Source organism: Pseudophryne corroboree, chromosome 12 (genome assembly GCF_028390025.1).
Source record: "Pseudophryne corroboree isolate aPseCor3 chromosome 12, aPseCor3.hap2, whole genome shotgun sequence".
In the NCBI taxonomy this organism is placed as follows: Eukaryota; Metazoa; Chordata; class Amphibia; order Anura; family Myobatrachidae; genus Pseudophryne; species Pseudophryne corroboree.
The window spans coordinates 88941107-88968999 of record NC_086455.1 but is presented as its reverse complement, the minus strand read 5'-3'; the positions used below and the strand labels follow the sequence as shown (position 1 = coordinate 88968999).

Below are 27893 nucleotides of genomic sequence, written 5' to 3'. Positions count from 1 at the left end.
GAAGATGGGCACTCTGCAGCCACCACAGTAACGACACCCTGGTTCTTGGAGACAGGGTTATCAAGCGATGCATCTGAAGATGCGATCCGGACCACTGGTCCAACAGGTCCCACTGAAAGATTCTGGCATGGAACCTGCCGAAGGGAATTGCTTCGTAAGAAGCCACCATCTTTCCCAGGACCCGCGTGCAGCGATGCACTGATACCTGTTTTGGTTTCAGGAGGTCTCTGACTAGAGATGACAACTCCCTGGCTTTCTTCTCCGGGAGAAACACTTTTATCTGGACTGTATCCAGAATCATACCCAGGAACAGTAGCCGTGTTGTCGGAACCAGCTGTGACTTTGGGATATTCAGAATCCAGCCGTGCTGGTGCAGCACCTCCTGAGATAGTGCTACTCCCACCAACAACTGTTCCTTGGACCTCGCTTTTATTAGGAGATCGTCCAAGTACGGGATAATTAAAACTCCCTTTTTTCGAAGGAGTATCATCATTTCCGCCATAACCTTGGTAAATACCCTCGGTGCCGTGGACAGTCCAAACGGCAGCTGGAATTGGTAATGGCAATCCTGTACCACAAATCTGAGGTACTCCTGGTGAGGATGGTAAATGGGGACATGCATGTAAGCATCCTTGATGTCCAGGGATACCATGTAATCCCCCTCGTCCAGGCTCGCAATAACCGCCCTGAGCGATTCCATCTTGAACTTGAATTTTTTTTTTTTTATGTATGTGTTCAAGGATTTCAAATTTAAAATGGGTCTCACCGAACCGTCCGGTTTCGGTACCACGAATAGTGTGGAATAGTAACCCCGGCCTTGTTGAAGTAGGGGTACTTTGATTATCACCTGCTGAGAATACAGCTTGTGAATTGCCGCTAGCACCGCCTCCCTGTCTGAGGGAGCAATCGGCAAGGCAGATTTTAGGAAGCGGTGGGGTGGAGACGCCTCGAATTCCAGTTTGTACCCCTGAGATACTATTTGAAGGATCCAGGGATCCACCTGTGAGCGAGCCCACTGATCGCTGAAATTCTTGAGGCGGCCCCCCACCGTACCTGGCTCCGCCAGGGGAGCCCCACCGTCATGCGGCGGACTTGGAAGAAGAAGCGGGGGAGGATTTTTGCTCCTGGGAACCTGCTGTTTGTTGCAGCCTTTTTCCCCTACCTCTGCCTCTGGACAGAAAAGACCCGCCTTTTCCACGCCTGTTTTTCTGGGTCCGAAAGGACTGAACCTGATAAAACGGCGCCTTCTTAGGCTGTGAGGGGACATGGGGTAAAAATGCTGACTTCCCAGACGTTGCTGTGGAAACTAGGTCCGAGAGACCATCCCCAAATAATTCCTCACCCTTATATGGCAACACTTCCATGTGCTTTTTTGAATCTGCATCTCCTGTCCACTGGCGAGTCCATAAGCCTCTCCTAGCAGAAATGGACAATGCACTTACTTTAGATGCCAGTCGGCAGATTTCCCTCTGTGCATCTCTCATATATAAGACTGAGTCTTTTATATGGTCTATGGTTAACAGGATCGTGTCTCTGTCTAATGTGTCAATATTTTCTGACAGTTTATCTGACCAAGCAGCGGCAGCACTGCACATCCAAGCTGACGCAATAGCTGGCCTAAGTATAATGCCTGTGTGTGTATATACAGACTTCAGGATCGCCTCCTGCTTTCTATCAGCAGGTTCCTTGAGGGCGGCCGTATCCGGAGACGGTAGTGCCACCTTTTTAGACAAACGTGTGAGCGCTTTATCCACTCTAGGGGGTGTTTCCCAACGTGACCTATCCTCTGGCGGGAAAGGGAACGCCATTAGTACCTTCTTAGGAATTACCAATTTTTTATCAGGGAAAGCCCACGCTTCTTCACACACTTCATTTAATTCATCTGATGGGGAAAAAACTACGGGTAGTTTTTTCTCTCCAAACATAATACCCTTTTTAGTGGTACCAATAGTTATATCAGAAATGTTTAACACCTCTTTCATTGCCTCAATCATACAGTGAATGGCCTTAGTGGGCATCAGGTTTGACTCATCGTCGTCGACACTGGTGTCAGTATCAGTGTCGACATCTGGGTCTGCTTGAGGTAGCGGGCGTTTTAGAGCCCCTGACGACCCATGCGACGCCTGGGCAGGCACGAGCTGAGAAGTCGGCTGTCCCACATTTGGCATGTCATCGATTTTCTTATATAAGGAGTCTATACGTGCACTCATTACTTTCCATAAGCCCATCCACTCAGGTGTCTGCCCCGCAGGGGGTGACATCCCTTCTAAAGGCATCTGCTCCGCCTCCACATCATTATCCTCATCAAACATGTCGACACAGCCGTACCGACACACCGCACACACACAAGGAATGCTCCGAATGAGGACAGGACCCACAAAAGCCCTTTGGGGGGACAGAGTGAGAGTATGCCAGCACACACCAGAGCGCTATATAATGCAGGGACTAACTGAGTTATGTCCCCTATAGCTGCTTTTTATATTATATATGTATTGCGCCCAAATTTAGTGCCCCCCCCTCTCTGTTTTTACCCTGTTCTGAAGTGTAGACTGCAGGGGAGAGCCAGGGAGCTTCCTTCCAGCGGATCTGTGAAGGAGAAATGGCGCCAGTGTGTCTGAGGGAGATAGCTCCGCCCCTTTTCCGCAGCCTATTCTCCCGCTTTTTTTTGGATTCTGGCAGGGGAATTTACCACATATATAGCCTCTAGGGCTATATATTGTGGTATTTTTGCCAGCCAAGGTGTTTTTATTGCAGCTCAGGGCGCCCCCCCCCCCAAGCGCCCTGCACCCTCAGTGACCGGAGTGTGAAGTGTGCATGAGGAGCAATGGCGCACAGCTGCAGTGCTGTGCGCTACCTTGGTGAAGACTGGTATCTTCTGCCGCCGTTTTTCCGGACCTCTTCTTGTTTCTGGCTCTGTAAGGGGGACGGCGGCGCGGCTCCGGGACCGAACACCAAGGACTGGGCCTGCGGTCGATCCCTCTGGAGCTAATGGTGTCCAGTAGCCTAAGAAGCCCAATCCGGCTGCAAGCAGGCGAGTTCGCTTCTTCTCCCCTTAGTCCCTCGCTGCAGTGAGCCTGTTGCCAGCAGGTCTCACTGAAAATAAAAAACCTAAAACTATACTTTCTTTCTAAGGGCTCAGGAGAGCCCCTAGTGTGCATCCAACCTCGGCCGGGCACGAAATCTAACTGAGGCTTGGAGGAGGGTCATAGTGGGAGGAGCCAGTGCACACCAGGTAGTCCTAAATCTTTCTAGAGTGCCCAGCCTCCTTCGGAGCCCGCTATTCCCCATGGTCCTTACGGAGTTCCCAGCATCCACTAGGACGTTAGAGAAAACAAGTTTTACCTCACTCTGACCACCTAGTGGATATACCTCAGGAACCCTGGGAAAACCCGGGTAAGAAGTTTGTGCCTCAAAAGAAGATGCTGGCTCGCTATCCCCTCGCGCCAGAGCTGTCTAAAAATTGGGAAACGCCTCCTCCAGTAGACTCACATGTGGCTAGGATGGTGGTTTCCTCAGCTCTACCTGTCACTACCGTCACGTCTCTAAAAGAGCCTACGGATAAACGTGTGGAGGGTTGTCTGAAAGCGATTTACACCCTCACGGGTGCTGTACAAAGGCCCACTATTGCAGTTCATGGGCTGTAGAGGCTATTGACCCTAGAGTTAGAAGCTGAAATCTCTTCTGACCAGGCTAGACAATGCTTGTCATACATTGTCACAGCTTCTCACTATATTAAAGAGGCGGCTTCTGATGCCGGTATCCTAGCAGCCAAGGCCTCTACTACGTCAGTCCTGGCTCGCCGGATATTGTGGCTGAGATCCTGGTCTGTGGATCTGGACTCTAGAAAAACCCTGGAGGTACTCCCTTCCAAGGGAGATATTCTGTTTGGGGAGGACTTAAATAAGATAGTGGCTGACTTGGCTACTGCCAAAACTGCCTGTCTGCCAAGTACCGCTCCTTCTGTGTCAGAGGCTAAAGGTACTTTCTTCCGCCCCCTTCGTCCTTCAGGTAAAGCAAAAGGTCAGGCGTACAACAAGCAGGCCCGCACTTCCAAACCTGGTAAGCCGACCCCAAAGAGCCTGGGCTGCCCGTCAGCCAGCTTCCAAGACGGATAAGCCTGCCGCATGATGGGGTGGGCCTCCCCCTGGGGGATCCCAGGGTGGGGGACCGGCTTCTAGGGTATACCCAGGAATGGTTGAAGACCACTTCAGATGCCTGGGTACGGGAAGTTGTCACTCGAGGTTACGCCATAGCCTTCAAAAACCGACCCCCTCATCGATTTGCCGGACAGATGTCCCGTTGGACCAGACAGAGGCAAACACTCTACATTCGGTGACACAGACCCTCCTGGATACAGGAGTCGTAGTACAGGTGCCTCTTGCTCAAAGGGGCCGGGGGTACTATTCTCCGCTGTTTCTGGTCCCGAAACCGAATGGGTCCTCCCGGCCCATTCTCAACCTCAAGGCATTGAACAGGTTTGTGAAAGTTTCCAAGTTCCGTATGGAAACCCTTCGCTCTATAGTTCTGGCCTTGGAACCTGGGGACTACATGATCTCCCTGGACATACAGGATGCTTACCTGCATATTCCTATAGCAGTGTCACATCAGCAATACCTGAGGTTTGCGATTGACAACCTCCATTACCAGTTTCGGGCATTACCTTTTGGTTTATGTACGGCTCCGTGAGTCTTCACCAAAGTTATGGCGGTGATGACGGTGGTACTCTGCCGTCAAGGGGTCAGGATACTGGCGTATCTGGACGACTTGTTAATCCTAGCAAATTCCCCAGAACTTCTCCTACGTCATCTGGATATGACTGTCCGGTTTCTGCAAGCCCACGGGTGGCTCAGAAATCCTCCCTGGTCCCTGCTCAGAGCATGGTGCACCTGGGAGCGCTATTGGACACTCACAACCAGCGTTTGTTCTTGTCTCAGGAGAAAGTCCTGAAGCTTCAGGATAGGATTCGTTGCTTCCTTTCTCGTCCGCAAGTGTCGATACGTTCGGCGATGCAGGTGCTGGGCCTCATGGTGTCAGCACTCGACATGGTGGAGTATGCTCAATTCCATTATCGCCCCCTCCAGAGGCTGATTCTAGCCAAGTGGGATGGCCTGCCTCACCGGATCAGGTCTCACATGAACTCACTTGACTCCGGAGGTCCGTCTGTCGCTGCTCTGGTGGCTCCAGGACCAACGATTGTGCAGGGGCCGTCCCTTCTGGATATCCGACTGGGTCCTGTTGACAACAGATGCCAGTCTAAGAGGTTGGGGCGCGGTGCTGGAGCAACACTCCCTTCAGGGTCGGTGGACCAAGGAGGAATCTTTCCTCTCGATCAATATTCTGGAATTGCGGGCGGTCTTCAATGCGTTGAACCTGGCCCAGCATTTAATTTAGAACCGTCCTGTTCAAGTACAGTCGGACAACGCCACCACAGTGGCTTACATAAATCATCAAGGCGGCACTCGAAGCCGTTTGGCAATGAAGGAAGTCTCACGGATTCTACATTGGGCGGAACGCCATCTACCGGCCATATCGGCAATATTCATTCCGGGAGTCCTGAATTGGGAAGCGGACTTTCTCAGTCGTCAGGACGTACACGCCGGAGAGTGGGGCCAGTAGTGTTTTAACTCCTAGTGGAAAAGTGGGGCCTTCCTGACGTAGATCTGATGGCGTCTCGACACAATCACAGGGTTCCGGTCTTCGGAGCAAGAACAAGGGATCATAAAGCAGCATTCGTGCGTTGGCGGTGCCGTGGAGGTTTCGGCTGCCGTACGTGTTCCCTCCGGTGTCACTCCTGCCCAGGGTAATTCGGAAGTTCAAGCAAGAAAGAGGAATTCTGCTTCTCATAGCTCCAGCGTGGCCCAGACGGCGCTGGTTCTCAGACCTGCAGGGCCTATCATCAGAGCGTCCAATACTACTTCCACAACGCCCAGATGTCCTCGTTCAGGGCCCCTGTGTCTACCAGGACCTAGCCCGGCTGTCTTTGATGGCGTGGCTCTTGAAGCTTCCGTCTTGAGGGCTAAAGGGTTTTCTGAGGCGGTCATTCAAACTATGTTGCGGGCCCGGAAACCGGCTTCTGCTCGGATTTACTATAGGGTCTGGCATTCTTACTTTGTTTGGTGTGCATCTAACCGTTATGACGCTTCCAAGTTTAGTATAGCCAATCTGTTGGCCTTTCTTCAGCAGGGCCTGGACTTTGGCCTGCGTCTGGCCTCCCTCAAGGTTCAAATATCTGCCTTGTCGGTGTGGTTTCAGAGAAAGATTGCGACCTTACCCGATGTGCATACCTTTACTCAGGGCGTGTTGCGTATCCAACCTCCCTATGTCCCGCCTGTGGCACCTTGGGACTTGTCGGTGGTTTTGGAGGCGTTACAAGAGTCTCCGTTTGAACCTCTTGGTTCAGCTGATCTTAAGTGGCTTTCCCTTAAGGTGGTGTTTCTGCTGGCTATTGCTTCAGCTAGAAGAGTGTCGGATTTGGGTGCCTTGTCTTGTAGTTCCCCATATCTGATATTTCACCGTGACCGGGCGGTTCTTAGGAGTCGTCCCGGATATTTACCTAAGATGGTTTCTTCGTTCCACCTTAACCAGGAGATTGTGGTTCCAGCACTTGTTTCTCCTGATCTGTCTCCCAAAGAGCGGTCTTTGGATGTGGTACGGGCTCTCCGTATCTATATGAAGAGAACTGCTTCTATTAGGAAATCTGATTCTCTCTTTGTGCTGTTTGGATTTCACAAACGGGGCTGGCCTGCTCACAAGCAAACTTTGGCAAGATGGATTAGAATGGTGATTTCACATGCTTATGTGAGGGCTGGTCTATCAGCTCCTGCTCACATTACGGCCCATTCTACTCGGTCTGTTGGACCTTCTTGGGCAGCCCACTATTGTGCGACCCTTGAACAATTGTGCAAGGCGGCTACGTGGTCCTCTGTGAACACGTTCGTAAGGTTCTATGCCTTCGATACTGCCGCTTCCCAGGATGCTTCCTTTGGACGCCGGGTTCTTGTGCCCGCTACAGTGCATCCCCTCCCATAAGGAACTGCTTTAGGACATCCCCTATGTCTTTCCTTGTGGAGCCCAGTGTACCCCGCAGCAAAAAACGAGTTTTATGGTAAAAACTTACCTTTGTTAAAACTTTCTGCGAGGTACACTGGTCTCCAAAAGGCGCCCACCATGACGCACTTAGCTTCTTTGGGTTGGTATGGCATTAGCCGCTGACACTTCTCCTGTCGTGAGAGTGTGGTGTATGTGGCTACTAACCGTTGTCGTCTCTTTTCCTGCTACTGCATTGGGATGGTTAACTAAAAACTGAGCTCCTGTGCAGGGAGGCGGGGTTATAGAGGAGGCGGCGCTATGCATTCTGGGAACAGTCAAAGCTTTTGAGCCTGTTGGTGCCTCGGATCAAGATCCTACTCTACACCCCTATGTCTTTCCTTGTGGAGCCCAGTGTACCTCGCAGAAAGAGTTTTAACAAAGGTAAGTTCTTACCATAAAACTCGTTTTCCGCACAATTCAATTAACCCCCATTTCTCTGACGTCCTAAGTGGATGCTGGGGACTCCGTCAGGACCATGGGGATTAGCGGCTCCGCAGGAGACAGGGCACAAAACTAAAGCTTTAGGATCAGGTGGTGTGCACTGGCTCCTCCCCCTATGACCCTCCTCCAAGCCTCAGTTAGGTTTTTGTGCCCGTCCGAGCAGGGTGCAATCTAGGTGGCTCTCTTAAGGAGCTGCTTAGAAAAAGTTTTTAGGTTTCTTATTTTCAGTGAGTCCTGCTGGCAACAGGCTCACTGCATCGAGGGACTTAGGGGAGAGAAGTTCAACTCACCTGCGTGCAGGATGGATTGGCTTCTTAGGCTACTGGACAGCATTAGCTCCAGAGGGAGTCGGAACACAGGTCTCACCCTGGGGTTCATCCCGGAGCCGCGCCGCCGACCCCCCTTGCAGATGCTGAAGATTGAAGGTCCAGAAACCGGCGGCAGAAGGCTTTTCAGTCTTCATGAAGGTAGCGCACAGCACTGCAGCTGTGCGCCATTGTTGTCACACACTTCACACCAACGGTCACGGAGGGTGCAGGGCGTTGCTGGGGGCGCCCTGGGCAGCAATGTATAATACCTTATTCTGGCTAAAAATACATCACATATAGCCCCTGGAGTCTATATGGATGTATTTAACCCCTGCCAGGTCTCAGAAAAACGGGAGAAGAAGCCCGCCGAAAAGGGGGCGGGGCCTATTCTCCTCAGCACACAGCGCCATTTTCCCTCACAGAAAGGCTGGTGGGAAGGCTCCCAGGCTCTCCCCTGCACTGCACTACAGAAACAGGGTTAAAACAGAGAGGGGGGGCACTTATTTGGCGATATGTATATATATATATTAAAATGCTATAAGGGAAAAACACTTATATAAAGGTTGTCCCTGTATAATATAGCGTTTTTGGTGTGTGCTGGCAAACTCTCCCTCTGTCTCCCCAAAGGGCTAGTGGGGTCCTGTCCTCTATCAGAGCATTCCCTGTGTGTGTGCTGTGTGTCGGTACTTGTGTGTCGACATGTATGAGGACGATGTTGGTGAGGAGGCGGAGCAATTGCCGGTAATGGTGATGTCACTCTCTAGGGAGTCGACACCGGAATGGATGGCTTATTTAAGGAATTACGTGATAATGTCAACACGCTGCAAGGTCGGTTGACGACATGAGACGGCCGGCAAACCAATTAGTACCTGTCCAGGCGTCTAAAACACCGTCAGGGGCGTTAAATCATCTTTTTACCTCAGTCGGTCGACACAGACACGGACACTGACTCCAGTGTCGACGGTGAAGAAACAAACGTATTTTCCTTTAGGGCCACACGTTACTTGTTAAGGGCAATGAAGGAGATGTTACATATTTCTGATACTACAAGTACCACAAAAAAGGGTATTATGTGGAGTGTGAAAAAACTACATGTGGTTTTTCCTGAATCAGATAAATTAAATGAAGTGTGTGATGATGCGTGGGTTTCCCCCGATAGAAAATTATTGGCGGTATACCCTTTCCCGCCAGAAGTTATGGCGCGTTGGGAAACACACCTTAGGGTGGATAAGGCGCTCACACGCTTATAAAAACAAGTGGCGTTACCGTCTCCAGATACGGACGCCCTCAAGGAGCCAACTGATAGGAGGTTGGAAAATATCCTAAAAAGTATATACACACATACTGGTGTTATACTGCGACCAGCGATCGCCTCAGCCTGGATGGGCAGCGCTGGGGTGGCTTGGTCGGATTCCCTGACTGGAAATATTGATACCCTTGACAGGGACAGTATTTTATTGACTATAGAGCATTTAAAAGATGCATTTCTATATATGCGAAACTCTGGCATCAAGAGTAAGTGCGATGTCCATATCTGCCAGACGATGTTTCTGGACACGACAGTGGTCAGGTGATGCAGATTCCAAACGGCACATGGAAGTATTGCCGTATAAAGGGGAGGAGTTATTTGGGGTCGGTCCATCGGACCTGGTGGCCACGGCAACAGCTAGAAAATCCACCTTTTTTACCCCAAGTCACATCTCAGCAGAAAAAGACATAGTCTTTTCAGCCTCAGTCCTTTCGTCCCCATAATATCTGCCCAGGGATAGAGGTAAGGGAAGAAGACTGCAGCAGGCAGCCCATTCCCAGGAACAGAAGCCTTCCACCGCTTCTGCCAAGTCCTCAGCATGACGCTGGGGCCGTACAAACAGGTGCGGTGGGGGGTCGTCTCAAGAGTTTCAGCACGCAGTGGGCTCACTCGCAAGTGGACCCCTGGATCCTACAAGTAGTATCCCAGGGGTACAGATTGGAAATTCGAGACGTCTCCCCCTCGCAGGTTCCTGAAGTTTGCTTTACCAACGTCTACCTCCGACAGGGAGGCAGTATTGGAAACAATTCACAAGCTGTATTCCCAGCAGGTGATAATCAAAATACCCCTCCTACAACAAGTAAAGGGGTATTATTCCACACTATATTGTGGTACTGAAGCCAGACGGCTCGGTGAGACCTATTCTAAATGGAGTCACTCAGAGCAGTGATAGCGAACCAGGAAGAAGGGGACTATATGGTGTCCCTGGACATCAAGGATGCTTACCTCCATGTCCAAATTTGCCCTTCTCACAAAGGGTACCTCAGGTTCGTGGTACAAAACTTTCACTATCAGTTTCAGACGCTGCCGTTTGGATTGTCCACGGCACCCCGGGTCTTTACCAAGGTAATGGCCGAAATGATGATTCTTCTTCAAAGAAAAGGCGTCTTAATTATCCCTTACTTGGACGATCTCCTGATAAGGGCAAGGTCCAGAGAACAGTTGGAGGTCTGAGTAGCACTATCTCAAGTAGTTCTACGACAGCACGGGTGGATTCTAAATATTCCAAAATCGCAGCTGTCTCCGACGACACGTCTGCTGTCCCTAGGGATGATTCTGGACACAGTCCAGAAAAAGGTGTTTCTCCCGGAGGAGAAAGCCAGGGAGTTATCCGAGCTAGTCAGGAACCTCCAAAAACCAGGAAAAGTGTCAGTGCATCATTGCACAAGGGTCCTGGGAAAAATGGTGGCTTCTTACGAAGCGATTCCATTCGGCAGATTTCACGCAAGAACTTTTTTCAGTGGGATCTGCTGGACAAATGGTCCGGATCGCATCTTCAGATGCATCAGCGGATAACCCTGTCTCCAAGGACAAGGGTGTCTCTTCTGTGGTGGCTGCAGAGTGCTCATCTACTAAAGTGCCACAGTTATGCATTCAGGACTGGGTCCTGGTGACCACGGATTCCAGCTTGAAAGGCTGGGGAGCAGTCACACAAGGAAAAAAAAAAAAAAAAATTTCCAGGGAGTGTGATCAAGTCTGGGGACTTCTCTCCGCATAAATATACTGGAGCTAAGAGCAATTTACAATGCTCTAAGCTTAGCAAGACCTCTGCTTCAAGGTCAGCCGGTATTGATCCAGTGGGACAACATCACGGCAGTCGCCCACGTAAACAGACAGGGTGGCACAAGAAGCAGGAGGACAATGGCAGAAACTGCAAGGATTCTAAGCTGGGCGAAAAATCATGTGATAGCACTGTCAGCAGTTTTCATTCCGGGAGTGGACAACTGGGAAGCAGACTTCCTCAGCACGACCTCCACCCGGGAGAGTGGGGACTTCATCGAGAAGTTGTTTCCACATGATTGTGCACCGTTGGGAAAGACCAAAGGTGGACATGATGGCGTCCCGCCTGAACAAAAAACTGGACAGGTATTGCGCCAGGTCAAGAGACCCTCAGGAAATAGCTGTGGACGTTCTGGTAACACCATGGGTGTACCAGTCGGTGTATGTGTTCCCTCCTCTGCTTCTCATACCAAAGGTACTGAGAATTATAAGACGTAGAGGAGTAAGAACTATACTCGTGGCTCCGGATGGGCCAAGAAGGACTTGGTACCCGGAACTTCATGAGATGCTCACAGAGGACACAGGGCCTCTGCCGATAAGAAGGGACTTGCTTCAGCAAGTACCATGACTGTTCCAAGACTTACCGCGGGTGCGTTTGACGGCATGGCGGTTGAACGCCGGATCCTTAGAAAAAAAAAAAAAAAAGGCATTCCGGAAGAGGTCATTCCTACCCTGGTCAAAGCCAGGAAGGAGGTGACCGCACAACATTATCACCACATGTGGCGAAAATATGTTGCGTGGTGTGAGGCCAGGAAGGCCCCACGAAGAAATTTCAACTCGGTCGATTCCTGCATTTCCTGCAAACAGGAGTGTCTATGGGCCTCAAATTGGGGTCCATTAAGGTTCAAATTTCGGCCCTGTCGATTTTCTTCCAGAAAGAATTGGCTTCAGTTCCTGAAGTCCAGAAATTTGACAAGGGAGTACTGCATATACAACCCCCTTTTGTGCCTCCAGTGGCACTGTGGGATCTCAACGTAGTCCTGGGATTCCTCAAATCACGTTGGTTTAAACCGCTCAAATCTGTGGATTTGAAATATCTCACATGGAAAGTGACCATGATGTTGGCCCTGGCCTCGGCCAGGCGAGTGTCAGAATTGGCGGCTTTGTCTCACAAAAGCCCATATCTGATTGTCCATTCGGACAGGGCAGAGCTGCGGACTCGTCCCCAGTTTCTCCCTAAGGTGGTGTCAGCGTTTCATCTGAACCAGCTTATTGTGGTACCTGCGGCTACTAGAGACTTGGAGGACTCCAAGTTGCTAGATGTTGTCAGGGCCCTGAAAATATAGATTTCCAGGACGGCTGGAGTCAGGAAAACTGACTTGCTGTTATCCTGTATGCACCCAAAAAACTGGGTGCTCTTGCTTCTAAGCAGACGATTGCTAGTTGAATGTGTAGTACAATTCAGCTTGCACATTCTGTGGCAGGACTGCCACAGCCAAAATATATAAATGCCCATTCCACAAGGAAGGTGGGCTCATCTTGGGCGACTGCCCGAGGGGTCTCGGCTTTACAACTTTGCCGAGCTGCTACTTGGTCAGGGGCACACCCTGGCTGAGGAGGACCTGGAGTTCTCTCACTCGGTGCTGCAGAGTCATCCGCACTCTCCCGCCCGTTTGGGAGCTTTGGTATAATCCCCATGGTCCTGACGGAGTCCCCAGCATCCACTTAGGACGTCAGAGAAAATAAGATTTTACTTACCGATAAATCTATTTCTCGTAGTCCGTAGTGGATGCTGGGCGCCCATCCCAAGTGCGGATTGTCTGCAATACTTGTACATAGTTATTGTTACAAAAAAATTGGGTTGTTATTGTTGTGAGCCGTCTGTTCAGAGGCTCCTACGTTTGTCATACTGTTAACTGGGTTTAGATCACAAGTTATACGGTGTGATTGGTGTGGCTGGTATGAGTCTTACCCGGGATTCAAGATCCTTGCTTATTGTGTACGCTCGTCCGGGCACAGTATCCTAACTGAGGCTTGGAGGAGGGTCATAGGGGGAGGAGCCAGTGCACACCACCTGATCCTAAAGCTTTAGTTTTGTGCCCTGTCTCCTGCGGAGCCGCTAATCCCCATGGTCCTGACGGAGTCCCCAGCATCCACTACGGACTACGAGAAATAGATTTATCGGTAAGTAAAATCTTATTTTTTTGCACCCGAATACTTTTAAATTTTTGAGCGAAAACACATAGGATCCATGATAAGTTCACTAACCTATTTGTTTTCGCAGTCCATATCAGCCCCGTTTTTGCGGCTGAATTTGATTTTGCTTGCATGTGAAAAAAAATCCCTGACAGGGAAAAAATATTTTTTCACTCGGTGTGCATTAGGGAACACATTGTTTTTTCCTACGAAAAAAAATCCCTGACAGGTTATGGCTTACGCTGCTAATTTGATTAGCTGAGGTAAATTACTGCAGTTGATTGAATTCCCCCCATATTGGCCCTCATTCCGAGTTGTTCGCTCGCTAGCTGCTTTTAGCAGCATTGCACACGCTAGTCCGCCGCCCTCTGGGAGTGTATCTTAGCTTAGCAGAATTGCAAACGAAACAGCAGAATTGCGAATAAATAATTCTTGGCAGTTTCTGAGTAGCTCGAGACTTACTCCTACACTGCGATCAGCTCAGCCCATTTCGTTCCTGGTTTGATGTCACAAACACACCCTGCGTTCGGCTAGCCACTCCCCCGTTTCTCCGCGTTTTATCCTGGCACGCCTGCGTTTTTCCGCACACTCCCAGAAAACGGTCAGTTTCTGCCCAGAAACACCCACTTCCCGTCAATCACACTCCGATCACTTCAACGATGAAAATTCTTTGTTCGGACGCGAGTAAATCTACTAAGTTTTGTGCTAAAATACTTAGCGCATGCGCGCTGCGTACCATGCGCATGCGCATTTTTGCCTTAATCGCTCCGTTGTGAAAATCGGCAACGAGCGAACAACTCGGAATTACCCCCATTGTCCTCAGATAGTACTTCAGGCCTGGCCAACCTATGGCTCTCTAGCTGTTGTGAAACTATACATCCCAGCATGCTCTGCCACAGTTTTTGCATTTCCTAATAGCAAAAGTGTAGGAGGGCATGCTGGGACTTGTAGTTTTACAACAGCTAGAGAGCCACAAGTTGGCCAGGCCTGTTCTATGTAATATGAGGTGAAAAACATATTACACAAAATGCACTAGAGTTCCTTGCCTCTAACCCATATTACACAATAGATTTTTTTACAGTCTATGGTTGTTATGGTTATTACTCTAGATAAAAAGATGACTTCAGCAGCTTCTCATCAATCACCACTGAGTTAATAGAGATTTAAACAATATGTAACTAAAAGACAGTAAAGCAAAGTTTATTCCTGGTTTATAGGGCACAGTACTGAAACCTGTAGGTTAGAATACATTGCTGTGTCTAGATGGAGAGAGTATAGGCGGATGCATTAAGTCCTCTTTACAGTACCCTGTATCCTAATTCCATTTTTTCCACATTGTATATCTCCACTATAATGAAGTTAATAATTAAGTAAATAATGTGTTAAAATATTCTTTTTAAAGGATTTTACCTTATTTCTGGATGATTCTAGTAAGACTGTAAAGGTGACCATTAAGTACAGTCCTATTATTTACTTGCTCTTCCCCCAAATCACCTAATCTCCTCCCAGAGATTACCTGACAACGAAGGACTTGTTGGCTGTATTTCATTTCTTTGTATAATTTGCACACAAAAAAATCAATGGAAAGAGAGCAATAAATGGGTCTTCTCAGTTGCCCTAATTACATTTCTTGTGGCCCGCTTTGTACAACATTATGAATTCTGACAATGACCTGGTAATTGAATGTGCCCATTCCTAGCCAATGCCGCACGTTACAGTGTTTGAGCAAGATGTGTTCTTGTCAGGGAAGACACGTGGCCACATTTACTGCACTTGTCTTATTGGCACTGCTACAACTGCTGAGTGTGTATCGCAGAGGACTTTTGCCTTAGTGTTTTTTAAATGTAAATCCGGTTTTGCACTGCTAACATTATATTGGTTTACATTCAGGGCGTGTACACTGGCAGAGTACTAACCCTACAGGAACAGCTGGTACAGATTGGAAAACTAAACGCAGAAGCTGTCCGAGGGCAGTGGGCAAATCTTTCCTGGGAATTGTTGTACGCTACGAACGATGATGAGGAACGCTACAGTATACAGGCTCACCCAGTGCTACTACGAAACCTAACCGTGCAAGCAGCAGACCCACCTCTTGGATATCCAATCTATTCCTCTGTACCTCTCCATGTGCCTTTGTATTAATCCCTTTGTATCGTGTTTCTGCATGTTCAGTGGAAAACACTCATTTATGATCTAGTTACACAATAATAGATGCTGCTGTTGGACTCATTGGTTTATTTATTTTTTTCATTAAACTGCACGTACAAGATTTGTTATGATGATGTTACCCTTCACATTTACCTCTGAACCAATCAATTTATTTTGTTTTATAATTCCAATAGTAATTTGACAAGTGACAATAGGTCATTGCTTCCTGTGTAAATATGTGCACACTTTTTAAATATGTTTGACCAAAATGTGTATACTGTATAAAATGTATTTTATAAAATGTTCTTTGCGATTGTAGTAAAACAGTTTACTTGCTTTTTAACTGCACTGACGTATAAATTTAAGTTTTGATATTTTGGTGAGCGGCCCCTGCAATCACCACTCTGAGTATGGGGATCTGGCTCCTGCAAACGCCCATCTGCGTCATGGAGATCGGGTGCCTGCAGACACCACTCTGAGTATGAGGATCGGGTGTCTGCTGACACCACTCTGAGTATGGGGATCGGGTGCCTGGAGACACCACTCTGAGTATGGGGATCGGGTGCATGCAGACACCACTCTGAGTATGGGGATCGGGTGCCTGCAGACACCACTCTGAGTATGGGGATCGGGTGCCTGCTGACACCACTCTGAGTATGGGGATCGGGTGCCTGCTGACACCACTCTGAGTATGGGGATCGGGTGCCTGCTGACACCACTCTGAGTATGGGGATTGGGTGCCTGCAGACACCACTCTGAGTATGGGGATCGGGTGCCTGCAGACACCACTCTGAGTATGGGGATCGGGTGCCTGCAGACACCACTCTGAGTATGGGGATCGGGTGCCTGCAGACACCACTCTGAGTATGAGGATCGGGTGCCTACAGACACCACTCTGAATATAGGGATCGGGTGCCTGCAGACACCACTCTGAGTATGAGGATCGGATGCCTGCAAACGCCGGTCTGCGTCATGGGAATCGGGCTCCTGCAAACGCCGGTCTGCGTCATGGGGTTCAGGCAATTGCAGACACAGGTCTGCGTCATGGGCACCTAAGCCGTTGTCAGTGAACGCTGAAGACCACGTCATATATAAACGTAAATGTATTTTTCGGCACAACATACATTTTCACTCCTCCCCAGCTCATGCATTGTTTGCAGCCTTTAAATCAGTCAGTAATATGGGAAGGGGAGACAGCAAAACTCCAGCTACAGCAAATGTCTCTAATTGCTACAGTGGTGTATAAAGTCAGGTTTTGTGGGTTTTATTATGGATGATAGAAAGCACACTTTAATGACTGACTTAGTATAGCTAGTGTGTCAAAGCTGCATAAAGCTCACTGAGAAACTAGATCTTAAATGGAAGGGGAAATGTTTTTGGAAACAAAGCAGCAACACCATGGAAGAATTAGATTTCTCTTTCCCTCATCTGGCGTACACTTCATATCCATGGGGGTTAGTGAGGGATAGAGGTGTCGGCACTTAATGAGCTAATGTTTAATGGTATATAAGCTCCTCCCCCCTAACCCCTCCCCAGTGCTGAAAGGAGTAGGCCAGGTTGTTTTAGACAATAGTGGCGGGAGGTGCTGCTGAATGATATTAGTCAGGATAATAATATTTGTAAAACTGAGGAAATAAAAGGCTGTCACAGTCCTATCTGGGGATTGCTTCCTTGAACCTAGGGCTGAGCCTGTCCAGAAAGAGGAATGCCTTCCAAAATGCAGCAGTGGGGGGGTAAACACCTGATCACAGTCTGCAGGTAACATAGCATTTCCACTGTGTCCCCAGTATCAGTCTGGAAAGGGGTGTACAACTTATTCTCTTATAGTATGTGTAATATAGTACCTGGAATCACCTTATATAGTATCTGTAGTGTAGTGCCTGGGATCAGGGCCAGATTTACTTCAAGGCAACCTAGGCACCCGGCAGGTCCCAAGGGCCCAATGAATGCCGGCCCGACCATCACAGGCTGGTTTCTAGTTGTCTACAGCCACCATCTTGGCTGAGCAGCCTGTAGCCACTGCCTCCTCCTCTGTAACGCAGGACCAGATACCATATCTGAGGCAGAGCAGGACCATATGCATAGTAACATAGTTTCTGAAGTTGAAAAAAGGAGATTTATGGTAAGACCCATTGTTAAATCTCTTTCTGCGAGGTACATTGGATTCCAAAGGGAATAACATTGGGGTGTAGAGTTGGATCTTGATCCGAGGCACGAACAGGCTAAACCTTTGACTGTTCCCAGGATGCACTGCACCGCCTCCTCTATGACCCCACCTCCACGCACTGGAGCGCAGTTTGTAAGTTGGTGCCTGCAGAGCAGGTCACTAACAGGTGGGGCTGCACTAGGCAGCCCTGAAAAGAGCTTTTTAAGAAGACCTAAAGGGCAGCAGCACTGTTTATGTCAGTCTGACATTCTGTGCTGCGACTCCATCACCTCCCCAGCAGCGCTGCATATTCCCGCGGACGGGTTTCCGGGTACTTGCGGCGGAGGCACACCGGTCATCAGGAACACCACCGCTGACGCTCTCCGGGATCGCATGGCTGCACATCAGGGAGGAGGTAAGAGGGTCCCCCAGACGAGACCCGCCGGTAAATCGCGGTCCGGTCCCGGGAGATGGACCGCGCCGCTGGCGTGGACATTGTACTGCACAGGGACCTCACTATATCCACCAGGGCAGGGAGCACAGGTCGGATTTACTACAATCCATTTTACATAGGCATTTTACATAGGCTTCACAGTATCCGGTGGTGAGGTCCAGTGTAGGGGATAAGGTGCTGACCTGTAGCCCCTTCCCCAGCTCCGGGCGCCATCTACTGCTGGCTGTTCCGACCTGGAGCTGCATTTCACGCTCCCTCATTCCCTGACAGATTTTGGCTCCATCTTCACTACTAGCTGAGCTGATCTCTGGGACTGCTGGGCACGGTCTCCTCTGTAAAGCCGCCTGTCTCATCAGCGCTGTGCATTTACAGACACTTAAGTATTCTACATGTCATTTTAGACAGAGTTAGTTAAGAACAAGTGTACTGCTATCTGAATATTTAGTACAAGTATTCTGTGATATAACAATGCACAGTAGATACTGGATGTACATTATATCTATATTCATACATAAATATATATGTAGTTTTACTAGTCCAGTGTAGTTTTATTGTTCATCTGTAATAACTTTGCATTGTACCTGTGACTGAGTGTGCCTGTAGCTGCTGTGTGGATTTCATTCTGTACTTGCTATCACTATATTCTGTACCCTGGGGGCTAGGTGCGTCAGGGTCTCATATATATATATATATATATATATATATATATATATATATATATATATATATATATATATATATATATATAAAAAACCACACACACTTCCACTTCAACATATATCAGGTGCTGAAGTCCCATAATCAATTATATAGTCCACATATGTATAGCACACCACCAAGTAGCCATCCACATAGAGACCAGCACACCATACATTTTTAAATGCTTTAGTATCCAAAAGTTTTCACAAGTTTCCATTAAGAGCAGCAAGGAAAAAAATTACTTCCATCCCAAAAATATTTTTTGAGCTTTAAAACATGTTACTTATCATGCCAAACTTCATGAGGGATATAGTAATTCATCTGGCCCAACAGCTGTTTCGGTGCGTGACCACCTTCCTCAAGGGCTCCACAATCTCTAACCACCAAACTACTCCTATAAGTAGCCAGGGTGCCTGTCATCACTGTCACAATCACCAACACCTGCGTTGCCTATCTCCCCCTTCTCATGACGAGAAGGGGGAGATAGGCAGGAAGTGGTCTATCACGGGTACGCAATCTCTTTCAAGAGACGTACCCCTCACCAGTTCTGCTCAACGGTGATCCCTTCGGATCCGTTGAAAGCGCAAGCTCTACACTTGGTTGTACAATCCCTCCTGGACACAGGAGTGGTAGTGCCGGTATGTCTGTCCCAGAGAGGCAGGGGATACTATTCGACCCTGTTTCTAGTTCCGAAGCCAAATGGGTCCTTCCGGCCTATGCTCAACCTCAAATCATTGAAAAAATTTGTGAGAGTGTCCAAATTCTGCATGGAAACTCTGTGCTCTATTGTACTGGCCATGGAAACCGAAGACTATATGGTATCCCTGGACATACAGGATGCTTACCTGCACATACCTATTGCCATATTGCATCAGCAATATCTGCGATTTGCTATTGGCAACCTACATTATCAATTCCAGACCCTGTCTTTAAGATTGGCCATAGCCCCTCGGATCTTCACCAAGGTCATGGCCATGATGACGGCCCTTCTCCGCCGTCAGGGAATCAGGATCCTGCCGTATCTGGACGACTTGCTGATCCTCCCAAGATGTTTTCCTCAGTCATCTGGAACTGACGGCCCAATTCCTACAAGCCCATGGGTGGCTCATCAACTGGAAAAAGTCCTCGCTGGTCCCTGCTCGGAGCATGGTGCACCTAGGGGCACTGCTGGACACACAGCCAGCGATTGTTTCGGTCTCCAGAGAAAGTTTTGAAACTACGGGACAGGATCAGATGCTTCCTCTCTCGCTCAAGAGTGTCGATACACTCGGCGATGCAGGTACTAGGCCTCATGGTGTCGGCGTTCGACATGGTGGAGTATGCTCAATTTCATTCTCGCCCTCTGAAGAGGTTAATCCTTTCCAAGTGGGACCGCCTGCCTCATCGGATCAGGTCTCAAATGACTTCCTTGACTCCAGAGGTTCGTCTGTCACTGAGCTGGTGGCTACAGGACCAACAGTTGAGCAGGGGCCATCCCTTCTGGATCTCCAACTGGGTCCTACTGACAACGGACGCCAGTCTGCGAGGTTGGGGTGTGGTGTTGGAGCAACACTCTCTCCAGGGTCAGTGGACCAAGGAGGAATCTCCTCCCGATAAACATTGTAGAATTGCAGGCAGTGTTCGGTACAGAACAGACCTGTTCAAGTACAATCAGACAACGCCGCCACAATGGCGTACATAAATCATCAAGGCGGCACTCAAAGCCGCATGGCAATGCTGGAAAAAAATCCTCCATTGGGCAGAACACCATCTGCCGGCAATATCGGCAGTGGTCATTCCCGGAGTCCTCAACTGGGAAGCGGAGTTCCTCAGTCGTCAAGACGTTCACGCCGGAGAGTGGAGTCTTCATCCGGAAGTCTTTCAACTCCTAGTGGACAAGTGGGGCCTACGAGATGTAGACCTGATGTTGACACAATCGCAAGGTTCCAGTCTTCGGATCAAGGGATCCTCAAGCAGCATTTGTGGACGCACTGGCAATTCCATGGAACTGCCGGCTGCCATACGTGTTCCCTCCAGTGTCACTCCTGCCCAGGATACTACGGAAGTTCAAGCAAGAAAGAGGAATGCTACTTCTAGTCGCTCCAGCGTGGCCCAGACGACATTGGTTCTCAGACCTGTAGGGTCTATCTTTTGAGTGTCCTCTTCTACTTCCTCACGCCCACACCTCCTCATTCAGGGCCCTTGTGTCTATCTGGACCTGGCCAGACTGGCTTTGACGGCGTGGCTCTTGAAGCGTCACTCCTGAGGGCCAAGGGATTCTCTGAGGCGCTTATTCAAACTATGTTGAAGGCACGCAAACCGGATTCTGCACGGATTTATTACAGGGTCTGCAACTCTTACTTCACCTGGTGTGCTGCTAAGAATTATGATGCCTATTCATTCAGAAATTCCAGGCTTTTGGCTTTTCTGCAACAAGGTCTAGATTTAGGCCTTCGTCTGGCCTCCCTCCAGGTTCATATATCTGCCTTTTCGTTGTGGTTTCAGAGAAAAATTGCGTCTATTCCTGACGTTCATACTTTCACTCAGGGTGTTTTACGGATTCAGCCTCCCTATGTCTCTCCTGTGGTTCCATGGGATCTGTCTGTTGTCTTAAATGCCATACAAGAGTCTCCATTTGAACCTCTTGAGTCTGTGGACCTTAAATGCCTTACGCTTAAAGTCGTGTTTCTGCCGGCTATTGCCTCTGCTAGGAGGGTGTCGGACTTGGGCGCTTTTGTCCTGTCGTCCACCCTTTTTGATACTTCACCGTGACCGGTAAATTCTTAGAACTCGCCCCGGTTATCTACCTAAGGTGGTTTCATCTTTCCATCTTAACCAAGAGATTGTGGTTCCGGCTTTTATCTGTTTTGTTTTTTCCTCCAAAGAGCGGTCTTTGGATGTGGTAAGGGCTCTCTGTATTTATGTGGAGAGGACTGCCTTTATCAGGAGGTCAGATACCCTTTTTGTACTTTTTAGTTTTCACAAATGTGGCTGGCCTGCGAATAAGTAAACCTTGGCCAGATGGTTTAGAATGGTGATTGCACAAGCCTATGCGCAGGCTGGACTCCCAGCTCCTGCTGCTATCAAAGCCCAGTCTACTCGGTCTGTTGGACCTTCTTGGGCGTCCCGACTAGGCGCGTCCCAATTGTGCAAGGTGGCTACGTGGTCCTCAGTGAACACGTTCATTAGGTTTTATGCCTTTGATACTTCCGCCTCCCAGGATGCTTCCTTTGGACGCAGAGTTCTTGTGCCCGCTACGGTGTATCCCCTCCCATGAGGAACTGCAAATAGGACATCCCCGATGTGGAATCCCAGTGTACCCCGCTGCAGAAAAGGAGATTTATGGTAGACTTACCATGGTTAAATCTCTTTCTGCGAGGTACACTGGATTCCACAGGGCACCCACCCTGACGCACTTAGCTTCTTTGGGTTTGTATGGCATTAGCCGCTGGTCCCTTCTCCTGTCGTAAGAATGCGACTCTATGTGACTAACATCTGCCGTCTCTTTTACCTGCTACTGCATTGGACTGGTTAACGAAACTGAGCTCCAGTGCCTGGAGGCGGGGTTATAGAGGAGGCGGTGCAGTGCATCCTGGGAACAGTCAAAGCTTTAGCCTGTTGGTGCCTCGGATCAAGATCCAACTCTATACCCCGATGTATTCCCTGTGGAATCCAGTGTACCTCGCAGAGATTTAACCATGGTAAATCTACCATAAATCTCCTTATTTTAACTATAGTGCGCGATCTACCCACCGCAACCCTGTATATCCCTATCCATTAAGAATTTATCTAGCCCATTCTTAAAAGTGTTGATAGAATCCGCCATTACCACTCTCTCAGGCAGAGACTTCCAAACACGTATTGTCCTTACTGTGAAACCTTTTCGTCACATTGGGGGTCATTCCGAGTTGATCACTCGCTAGCAACTTTTTTGCAGCGCTGCGATCTGGTCAAAACTCAGCAAAACTGTGCATGCGTATGCACCGCAATGCGCAGGCATGTCGTACGGGTACAAAGCGGATCGTTGCTGAGCAATTGATTTAACAAAGAATCCATTCGCACAGCAGAGAGCACGTAGATTGACAGGAAGAAGGCATTTATGGGTATCAACTGACCATTTTCAGGGAGTGGTTGGAAAAACGCAGGCATGTCCAAGCGTTTGCAGGGCGGGTGTCTGACGTCAATTCCGGGCAAGAACAGGCTGAAGTGATCGCAAGGACTAAGTTCAGACCTACTCAGAAACTACACAAACTGTTTTTGTAGTGCTCGGCTGCAAAAGCATTCGCACACTTGCAAAGCTAAAGTACACTCCCCTGTGGGCAGCGACTATGCGTTTGCATGGCTGCAAAAAGTTGCTAGCGAGCGATCAACTCGGAATGACCCCCATTGTGCGAAATCTCCTCTCTATCCTAAGCGGTTCCTCTGTTGATCTTACCAAAAACAGATCCTCCGCAAGCTGTGTATTGTCCCCTTGGATACTTGTAAATATTGATCATGTCCCCTCTTAATCTCCTCTTTTCCAGTGTAAACATGCCTAGATTAGCTTATCCATCACCTTAATTAGTTTGGTCACCCGCCTCTGAACCTTTTCTAGTTCCAGGATATCCTGGAGCCTAGCTCGGCTGGCACATAACCCTTCCCCACCCACCCAGCGTGTTGTTCCCACCCCAAGGCCAGCACAGGATGAGCTTTGTCACCCAGCGCAACTCTGGCATAGTGCAGTGCTGCACAGAGGCCAACTGCAGCGACCAGAAGAGGACAGCCAAAGGACTGGATGAAGAGCAGGGAGATGAGAACAGAGCCGCCTGGAACAAGGAAGCCAAGCTCACCCTCATGGAGGAGGTGCTGTTGCTGGGGCACAAGGACAGGAAGGTGACTCTTGCTATTATATAAATATACAATGCATTATTGTATGTTAGTATTAGTACTATCATTAGGGCGGCTATAACACTTTTGGGTGTGATGAGCACTGGACATACAATATTATTAATGTTAATGTTTATATTTGTGATATCCTTAATGCATACCATAGGGCAGGGAGATAGTAACATACAATATGGAGCAAGGTTTCTCTATCATAATACACTATTATTCTGTTAGTAATAGCAGCTTCACGAATGAGAGGTGATGGGAGCACTGGGCATTAGTAAGTACCTGGAGCCTGGAGTTCTCACTTCCAGATTTCAAGTACCCCCAGCCTGTCATTTTTTTCCCCTCTAACGTCCTAAGTGGATGCTGGGAACTCCGTAAGGACCATGGGGAATAGCGGCTCCGCAGGAGACTGGGCACAACTAAAGAAAGCTTTAGGACTACCTGGTGTGCACTGGCTCCTCCCTCTATGACCCTCCTCCAGACCTCAGTTAGAATTTTGTGCCCGGCCGAGCTGGATGTACACTAGGGGCTCTCCTGAGCTCCTAGAAAAGAAAGTATATTTTAGGTTTTTTATTTTCAGTGAGATCTGCTGGCAACAGACTCACTGCTACGAGGGACTTAGGGGAGAGAAGCGGACCTACCTGCTTGCAGCTAGCTTGGGCTTCTTAGGCTACTGGACACCATTAGCTCCAGAGGGATCGAACACAGGCCCAGCCTCGGTCGTCCGGTCTCGGAGCCGCGCCGCCGTCCCCCTTGCAGAGCCAGAAGCAAGAAGAACGTCCAGGAAATCGGCGGCAGAAGACTCCGGTCTTCATTAAGGTAGCGCACAGCACTGCAGCTGTGCGCCATTGCTCCCTGTGCACACCACATACTCCGGTCACTGATGGGTGCAGGGCGCTAGGGGGGGGCGCCCTGGGCAGCAATTAGAGTACCTTAAGAGTGGCAAATCACACATAATATAGCCTAATAAGCTATATGTGTGTAAAATACCCCTGCCACATTATGATTATAAGAGTGGGAGAAATCCGCTGAAAAAGGGGCGGGGCTATCTCCCTCAGCACACTGGCGCCATTTTCTCTTCACAGTGCAGCTGGAAGATAGCTCCCCAGGCTCTCCCCTGTAGTTTTCAGGCTCAAAGGGTTAAAAAGAGAGGGGGGGCACTAAGTTTAGGCGCAAATCTGTGTATTATAGCAGCTATAAGGGAAAAATCACTGTGGGTAGGGTGAATCCCTGCATTATATAGCGCTCTGGTGTGTGCTGGCATACTCTCTCTCTGTCTCCCCAAAGGACTTTGTGGGGTCCTGTCCTCAGTCAGAGCATTCCCTGTGTGTGTGCGGTGTGTCGGTACGGCTGTGTTGACATGTTTGATGAGGAGGCTTATGTGGAGGCGGAGCAGATGCCGATAAATGTGATGTCACCCCCTGCGGGGTCGACACCTGAGTGGATGGACATGTGGAAGGAATTACGTGACAGTGTCAACTCCTTACATAAAAGGTTTGACGACATAGCAGATGTGGGACAGCCGGCTTCTCAGCCTGTTCCTGCCCAGGCGTCTCAAAAGCCATCAGGGGCCCTAAAACGCCCACTACCTCAGATGGCAGACACAGATGTCGACACGGATACTGACTCCAGTGTCGACGACGATGAGACTACTGTACATTCCAATAGAGCCACCCGTTACATGATTACGGCAATGAAAAATGTGTTGCACATTTCTGATATTACCCCAGGTACCACAAAAAAGAGTATTATGTTTGGGGAGAAAAAAGCTTCCAGTGGTTTTTCCCCCCATCTGATGAACTAAATGTGTGAAGAAGCGTGAGTTTCCCCCGATAAGAAACTGGTAATTTCTAAAAGGTTACTAATGGCGTACCCTTTCCCGCCAGAGGATAGGTCACGTTGGGAGACATCCCCTAGGGTTGATAAAGCGCTCACACGTCTGTCAAAGAAGGTGGCACTACCGTCTCAGGACACGGCCCCCCTAAAGGAGCCTGCAGATAGAATGCAGGAGGCTATCCTGAAGTCTGTATATACACACTCAGGCATTATACTGAGACCAGCTATTGCTTCAGCATGAATGTGCAGTGCTGCAGCTGCGTGGTCAGATTCTCTGTATCTTAGACAGGGACACTATATTGCTAACCATAGAGCATATTAAAGACGCAGTCTTATACATGAGAGATGCACAGAGGGATAATTGCCGACTGGCATCTAAAATAAACGCAATGTCCATTTCTGCCAGGAACTCGGCAGTGGACAGGTGATGCTGATTCTAAAAGGCACATGGAAGTTTTGCCTTACAAGGGTGAGGAGTTGTTTGGGGATGGTCTCTCGGACCTCGTTTCCACAGCTACAGCTGGGAAACCAACATTTTGCCCCATGTTCCCTCACAGCCAAAGAAAGCACCGTATTATCAGGTACAGTCCTTTCGGCCCCAGAAAGACAAGCGGGTTAAAGGCGCATCCTTTCTGCCCAGAGGCAGAGGTAGAGGGAAAAAGCTGCAGATACAGCCAGTTCCCAGGAACAAAAGTCCTCTCCCGCTTCCTCTAAGTCCACCGCATGACGCTGGGGCTCCACAGGCGGAGCCAGGTATGGTGGGGGCCCGTCTCAAGAATTTCAGCGACCAGTGGGCTCGCTGACGGGTGGATCCCTGGATTCTACAGGTAGTATCTCAGGGGTACAAGCTGGAATTCGAGACGTCTCCCCCTCGCCGTTTCCTCAAATCTGCCTTGCCAACAGCTCCCTCAGACAGGGAGGCAGTGCTGGAGGCAATTCACAAGCTGTATTCGCAGCAGGTGATAGTCAAGGTACCCCTTCTTCAACAGGGACGGGGTTACTATTCCACAATGTTTGTGGTACCGAAACCGGACGGTTCGGTGAGACCCATTTTAAATTTGAAATCCTTGAACACTTATATACGAAGGTTCAAGTTCAAAATGGAATCGCTCAGGGCGGTTATTGCAAGCCTGGACGAAGGGGATTACATGGTATCACTGGACATCAAGGATGCTTACCTGCATGTCCCCATTTACCCCCCTCACCAGGAGTACCTCAGATTTGTGGTACAGGACTGTCATTACCAATTCCAGACGTTGCCGTTTGGTCTGTCCACGGCACCGAGGGTATTTACCAAGGTAATGGCAGAGATGATGATACTCCTTCGAAGGAAGGGAGTTATAATTATCCCGTACTTGGACGATCTCCTTATAAAGGCGAGGTCCAGGGAACAGTTGTTGATCGGAGTAGCACTAGCTGGGGCAGTGCTACAACAGCACGGCTGGATCCTGAACATTCCGAAGTCGCAGCTGGTTCCTACAACGCGTCTACTGTTCCTGGGGATGGTTCTCGACACAGAACAGAAAAAAGTGTTTCTCCCGGAGGAGAAGGCCAAGGAGTTGTCATCTCTAGTCAGAGACCTCCTAAAACCAAAACAGGTGTCGGTGCACCATTGCACGCGAGTCCTGGGAAAGATGGTGGCTTCTTACGAAGCAATTCCATTCAGAGGGTTCCATGCAAGGATCTTTCAGTGGGATCTGTTGGACAAGTGGTCCGGATCGCATCTTCAGATGCATCGGCTGATAACCCTGTCTCCAAGGGCCAGGGTGTCGCTGTTGTGATGGCTGCAGAGTGCTCATCTTCCAGAGGGCCGCAGATTCGGCATACAAGACTGGGTCCTGGTGACCACGGATGCCAGCCTTCGAGGTTGGGGGGCAGTCACACAGGGAAGAAACTTCCAAGGACAATGGTCAAGTCAGGAGACTTCCCTACACATAAATATTCTGGAACTAAGGGCCATTTGCAATGTCCTAAGTCAGGCAAGACCCCTGCTTCAAAACCAGCCGGTGCTGATCTAGTCAGACAACATCACGGCAGTCGCCCATGTAAACCGACAGGGCGGCACAAGATGCAGGATGGCAATGGCAGAAGCCACAAGGATTCTCCGATGGGCGGAAAATCATGTGTTAGCACTGTCAGCAGTGTTCATTCCCGGAGTGGACAACTGGGAAGCAGACTTTCTCAGCAGACACGACCTCCACCCGGGAGAGTGGGGACTTCATCCAGAAGTCTTCCAAATGATTGTACACCATTGGGAAGGGCCACAGGTGGACATGATGGCGTCCCGCCTCAACAAAAAGCTAGGATGTTATTGCGCCAGGTCAAGGGACCCTCAGGCGATAGCTGTGGACGCTCTAGTAACACCGTGGGTGTACCAGTCGGTGTATGTGTTCCTTCCTCTGCCTCTCATACCCAAGGTACTGAGAATATTAAGGAGGAGAGGAGTAAGAACTATACTCGTGGTTCCGGATTGGCCAAGATGATCTTGGTACCCAGACCTTCAAAAAATGATCTCAGAGGACCCATGGCCTCTGCCGCTCAGACAGGACCTGCTGCAGCAGGGGCCCTGTCTGTTCCAAGACTTACCGCCGCTGCGTTTGACGGCATGGCGGTTGAACACCGGATCCTAAAGGAAAAGGGCATTCCGGATAAAGTCATTCCTACGCTGATTAAGGCTAGGAAAGATGTGACCGCAAA

The 27893-nt window shown here is 49.2% G+C and overlaps 1 protein-coding gene across 2 annotated transcripts in view; it reads left to right on the top strand.

Moving 5' to 3' along the window:
- PCNX4 (pecanex 4) overlaps window positions 1-15534 on the top strand; it is a 241290-nt gene extending 225756 nt beyond the window's left edge. For both annotated transcript variants that reach the window (XM_063947762.1, XM_063947761.1), the window contains one exon: window positions 14953-15534. In XM_063947762.1, the coding sequence (XP_063803832.1) occupies window positions 14953-15204 (252 nt within the window). In that variant the 3' untranslated portion in view covers window positions 15205-15534. The remainder of the gene's footprint in view (window positions 1-14952) is intronic.
- The last annotated feature ends 12359 nt before the right edge of the window (window positions 15535-27893 follow it).